The following is a 6,021-nucleotide window of genomic DNA, read 5'->3' on the forward strand; positions in this document are numbered from 1 at the left end:
GCTCGCGCCCCCGCGCCCCGCCCGCAGCCCGGCTCCTTCTGGCTCGCGCGCGTGGCGCTGCTGCGCGGGGCCGCCCTGCTCTACCGTGAGTGCAGCGCCGTGCACCCCCCTACACTGCATTGCACTGCACCTGGAGCTGCCTCCTGCCCCCCCCCCCCGCATTGCATTGCACTGATGGTGCTGCCTCCCGCACCCCTCTGCAGTGCCCAGGTTCCCCCCAGCACCCTTGCTGCATGGTCCCTGCTGCCCTGGGGGGCTTTGCCATGTGCTCCCCCCACATCTGACATGTAATAACTTGCCAGGTGGGGTGCAGGTGGCCGCCCCCACTCTCGCCCTGCCTAGATTTTGTGATGTTCCCATCAGGGCGCACCCTGGTCCCGCTCCGCTATTCAGCGTGGCTATGGGGGAGGTGGCGGGGATGCAAAGTGAGAAAAGCGGGGCTGGACCTGGTGATTTGTACGGTCCCTTCCAGTCCATAGCAAGTATTTAAAGTAACTGTTGACTTGGGCTGGAAGGGCAGACGTCTCCTGGAAGTCCCCAGATGCATTTTTGAAAGAGGGAAAAACTCTCCCATGGGTGGGTCAGGCGGACCTGACTTTTTCACTGCAAGAATCACTGCTTTTCGTGGCTTGCTGGTGGCTGCAGATACCAGCGAATGCGGAGAATGTCTCTCTTCCTCTCTCTCTTTTTCAGCCTTTGGGGTCAAAACACCAGTTCTCCCATCCTTTACGCTGTGAAGTTGTTTCAGGTGATGCTGGTGGCTGGTTTCTGTTGCAAAATGCTGTTCCTTCTCCCAGCAGGAATTGAGCCACGTCCTGATGGACACCAGGGGATCACAGAAGTGGTCCGAGTTTGGTGTTGTCCCCGTGAAAAGTTACAGGGAGCAGCAAAATGGAAACAAGGCCTAATTCTACACATAGGCATGCGTGTAGCATCCCTCGTGTGAGTAGCTTGTTGCTGTATTTGCTCCCGGGAGTCATAGTAGGCAGGAGCGACCTCAGGATTTGGGGCAGCACAGTGAGAAGCAAACTGCAGCCTCATCTAAACTCCCATCTTTATATGGGAAGGATGAGAGTGATTGTCCTAAAAGGCTCATTTATGGCAAGGTGCAGAGCGGTCGTGCAGGGCAGGCTCCTGCGGCGCGTCGGTGGCCTAGGTGGAACCTTCCCTGGGTCTTAGGTCGGCACATGTACAAGGAATACCCATGCTCTTCTCCAGGTGATTTCTGGGTGAAAGTGCTTGCATTGCAGCATTCCTCCGGGCGGAGCCGATTCCAGGCCGCTGTGCTCCTTTGAACCCTTCGTTCTCCTTTGTTTTAACAACGATTAAAAAAGAAAAGAAAAAGTAATGCCCTTCATTCTTCTTCTTTTTTTTTAATCGTTATTAAAGGAATTCAATGCCCTTTTGTCACTTTTGCAGCCTATTATGTCCCCTCCCTCCCTGCCCATGGCTCTTCTTTATCTATAACTAATCATCACCTGGGTTTATACAATAATGGCAGCATCCTGCTTGCTTCAGGGACTTTGCACCCTCTGGCTAGGCCTAATGAGTCTTGTGGTTCTTGGCCCCGGGGGTTTTGGGGTAGGCATATGGAGGAAGAGCAGCAGTTAAAACTTCATTGTTAGGGAGAGTTTAGGGCTCTTCGTCTCAGGGCATTTAGGTGACCTACAGACATGCAAAGTCCTAGGGGAAATGAGGAGGGCTCTGGGGAGAGCTGGTTTGACGTTTCCAGGCCTTTATAGGCTTGTCGTGGTTGGAGGATCTGGTAGCCCTTTCCCCTACAAGAAATGCTGAGAGCCAGCTGAGCAAAAGGGAAATTTCTCGTAAGGCTTCTTGCACCTGGGCAGATCAGTTAAGAGCCTCTGGGGCTAAGAATACAGCCCTAACCCTTCCCATTGCTTTTGTGTGTGAAAACAAGCACTGAGGGAAGCAGCCTGAACCTGTGCTGTGCTCTTTGGGCCCTGGCCTCAGCCCAGGCAGTGGATTGCTAGGCGTCACAGCCTCAGCTCTGGGCAGTTACCACAGGCCCTTGGTGCAAGGTCTCCGTAGGGTCTGAGTCTCCCCCAGTCAGACTGAAAGCAGCCTTGCCCTTCCCCCTATGTAAATCCAGGCTGCTGAGTTTTTTCCAGTGGCAATTTGCAGTTTCTTATGCAAAGTTGATTAGTGCTGTGAAGGTTTCTGCCTTCTGAGCATGCATTGGAGCACTTAAGGCCACGTTTTAAGACTATCTGAGCATTTCAGACCCTGTCTAATAGTCAAAACTAATTTGGGTGTGTTGCAATATCCTAGAGCCTGCCGCCAAAAGGGTGGGGAGGGTTGCTCCATTGCGCCAGACACTGGACAGGCCTCATGCATACAGCCTCGTGAATTCTCCCATTCCCCCCGTGGTTTAACTGCTGGGCAGTGCCACTGTATGTGTCTGGTTCTTGCGTGCCGCCCCAGCACTGAAGCATCGGGGCTGTGGACCTGACTGACAGCAGGTGTTATCCAGCCTGCTACATCGAAGTGCACGAGCATGCACTTGTGAGACACGAGTGTAAGCTGTGCTGGGTTGGTGCACAGCACTGCCGGGGCTGTGGTATTAGCAGCTGGGAAGCCTTGAAGGGCTGGACCTGATGACCTGTAGGGTCCCTTCCAGGCCCTAACAACTATGAAAGCATGAAAGGGGATTGAGTCAGTTCTGGGGGTGCTAATACCACGGCACCGACAGAAGCTGATGCCAGTTGTCTTTGCTCTTAACATCCCCAAACCGCTTGACTCCTTTTCTAGTAGCAGCTCTGAAATGATTAGATGGCTTGCTAATGAAGTTGGTGTTTGCAAAGGCTGGTGCCATAACTGAGATGTGAGATGTAAGGAGTGTGGAGTGATTTTTTTTCCCCCTGCAGAGGTAGAGGGCTACAGCAGCAAGACTCATTGGGAGATGAGGGCGTGGCGAGTGGGCCAACTCAGAAGTGTCTGGGGAACGGGTGTGAGTGAGGAGCGCTTGGAGCTTTTCTTTAGCCCTATCAGACTTGCGCTGGGGGCCAGACAGCCCCGGCGAGGTGTCAGGTACAGGCCAGCATTGAGACGGGGCATAAGGAGATGGGAGCGAGCGCGCTGCATGCCATCCGGCACTCCTCAGGGGAGGGCCACCGTCCCGTCCCACCCGGTTCTGCATCCCCATCAGAGGAGTGCGTCTCGGGAGCTTGCAAGAAACCGTGGTGCAACAATCGGTCTTTCCCTGCGAGTTATCAGCACCTGCCTTGTGCAGCTGCCAGCAGCTGAGTGCTGTGGTTTTGAGCCAGCTGGCGGGGGGCCCTGGGGCCGGGAGGAGAAGGACGTGTGTTGCGGAAGGGAATTGGGAAACACAAATGGTCATGCAGCGATGGGGAGGCTCGTTGGGTGGGCCTGTGTGTGTGTGTGTCTGCGCTGGGGGGCACCTCTTTCTCTGGTGCCACGTGGAGGGGGCCTCCGTTTCAGCTCTGTGCTGGCAGGGTGAGGTACGGGGCAGGCTCGGCACCTGTCTCTCCACTGCTGTTCCCTGGCTGGGGGCGGCTGGCAGGGGCTGGGTGCTGGGGCCAACCCTCCCCTTCTTCTGCCCGGGGGTTTCCGGGGCAGTTCCCAAGCTGGGAAGTCCCTGGCAGGGTGACGGCATTGCTTGGCAGGCAGGTTTCTGTATGGGGGATGGGATACAAGGCCCACGCTGGCAGCAGGGCCTTCCCAAACCATCATCCTGAATGATGTACTGAGAAATGCAGGGCAGGATTAAACCATGGCAGAGGAAATAGGGACCCCGAGTGAGCAGACTCGATTTGCTTATTATGTAGGAACTGGATGGCATACCCACTGTGCGTCCCTCCTTGCTGCCGTGCATCTACATGAATTATTTGCTGCATGCGTTGTGCAGTATCTGCATTTAAAGAGTGGGAATTGGCCTTGCAGTTGCGATGGCTGGGGTTATAGCCAATTAAAGCAGGTCTAAAGCCAGGCAGGCATCCTTCTCCAAAACTATGTCTGAGAAGTGGATGCTCCAGTTGGTACCTTGGCCCTCAACTGGGGGAGCATTGGAGCTGCTGCATTTTGGGTCCTGTCCATAACTTGTTAGCAACCCCCTTCTGCCACTTGATGTGTCCTCTGTTAACTGCTTCGGACCAAGAGACGGTGTCTAAATCTAAACGCTCTTCCTCCTTATTTTGTATTGCTTAGTACTGCTTGCTTTCTTCTGGTAGGTAGGGACTTTCTCCAAAGCGCTGACAGGTGTAGGCTGCTCCTTCCTAAACTGAGAGTCCAGAACTAAAGGGCTAAACGTGCAGATCCCACTGCCCCCGTAATCCCATTACTTTTAAATGCTCATGTGAGCTTTCAGTGTCCAGTCAGGGTTACAATACATCCTTGGATTATTTCTTCCCTTTGCCCGTGAGGTTTTTATTTGAATGATGGTGCGCTGTTTTTGTGAACAGAGCCTACAAAACGAAGGCCCTACACGAGCTCTTTCAGCCGCTTAGGTGCTGCCAGTTCAGCTGGGGAAAAGGATGCTCGGCACTAAAAGATGGGCTTTTGCTTCCGTGAAATAGCTGTGTTTGCACCAGGCAGGGGTGGGTCCAGAGGACCGATGACAAGATCAGCGGCAGAGAGAGTCTGGCTCCGTGAGGCCGGCGTTTCAGCTCAGCTTGGTGCGGACTAGGGAGGTATTTCAACGAGGTCCCTAGGATGACGTGAACCTGGCATCCCAGCTGCTTTTTAAGCATGCAAAGGCCCCGTGTTGAGAGACTTGGGCTGGGTGTGGTGCAGTGGCACGCTTGCTTATTTGCTTTCCCAGACAGTGGGGGATTAATCACCTTGTATGAAACAAATGCCATTAGTTGTGTTACTAATGACCTCCCCCAGAACCAGCTGCATTTTTGACTGTGGGCTTAGCTCACTTCACCTCTTAGCTCCTTGTGCTGCCAGTACCACGCTGCTGGCTTGGGGTTTCCAGCCCTTCAGGGGAACATGTCGATTAAAAACAATTCCCACCCTACCCCAGTTCATTTCTTTAATAATCGATAAGAAAGCATGAGGAATTTCATCCACCTTCTTTCCAGTTATGAAACCTAGATTCGGGCCCGCATGCCATTGCCGGCTCCCATTCAACGCGGCCCTCTTGTAGACCGCTCGGTCAGGTCAGCAGTGAAGCTGATATATAGCCCCAGGCGCATTTGTTATGTAGTTTGGTTTTCATGCAAAGCTCCGTGCTCTCGGTTCATTTCTTCTTGTGGTTTGGTCTTTAAGTAGAAGTTAAGACTCTTTTTAATAGGGGGGGAAAAAACATGTGACCGGAAAGTTTTGGATTTCACATCTTTAAATCTTTCCAGAGCATGAAGAATGGGATTCTCTCATTCTTGGACCATGACAGGCTGCGGCTGGATCAGGGGAAAGAAACTGAGGTGACAGGGCAAAATGTATAGACCAAATAATTTCAGATTGGTTATTCTGCATACTGCACGCTCCGGTTGTGTTTATTGATAGCATGTGGGAGCAGAGAGGAAATGAATTCAGTCCCTCTCTCTCCTTTTTTATTTTTTTTTTGTTAATGGAAAAATACAGTAGAGCATTTTCAGAGGTGGCTGTAAGTACTACAGGCCTATCAGCAGCCGGTGACAACTCTCCTGCCTCGCTTCGGGAAAGTTCAGCTCGCATCAGTCACCGGAGGCTGATCCCCTGTGAGCTGTCAAGGGCGCTAACGAGTGAGCGTGTGGGAGGAAGCAGGAGTGTCACTCAAATTAATCTTCCATCCACAGAGGGGGGAGCAGCCTCAGCAGCAGCAACGTGCTCTGGAGGGGAGATGGCAGAAACGGGACAGGCAACGGGGGCAGGGTCAAGCCTCCAGATCCGGAGAGCAGGAGGAGGTGTGCACGACAAGAAGTGACTTCCCTGTAGACTGAGAGGCCAGAGCTGGAGTCTTTCTAAGAGTGTGTGTGTGTGTGTGTGTAATGAAGTGGGTAGCTGCTTTAAAGTCATCTCCATCCCTCCACTTCATTACACACACACACACACACACAC

At 53.1% G+C, this 6,021-nt stretch overlaps 1 protein-coding gene across 1 annotated transcript in view; it reads left to right on the forward strand.

The window, feature by feature from the left end:
- LMF1 (lipase maturation factor 1) overlaps positions 1 to 6,021 on the forward strand; it is a gene marked incomplete at its 5' end in the record, with an annotated part of 349,511 nt that continues 343,490 nt past the window's right edge. Inside the window, one exon of the mRNA XM_019512578.1 lies at positions 1 to 85. Coding sequence (XP_019368123.1) covers positions 1 to 85 — 85 coding nt within the window. The remainder of the gene's footprint in view (positions 86 to 6,021) is intronic.

The sequence above is a fragment of the Gavialis gangeticus genome, unplaced genomic scaffold, assembly GCF_001723915.1.
Source record: "Gavialis gangeticus isolate Ggan-Ray unplaced genomic scaffold, GavGan_comp1, whole genome shotgun sequence".
Classification (NCBI taxonomy): domain Eukaryota; kingdom Metazoa; phylum Chordata; order Crocodylia; family Gavialidae; genus Gavialis; species Gavialis gangeticus.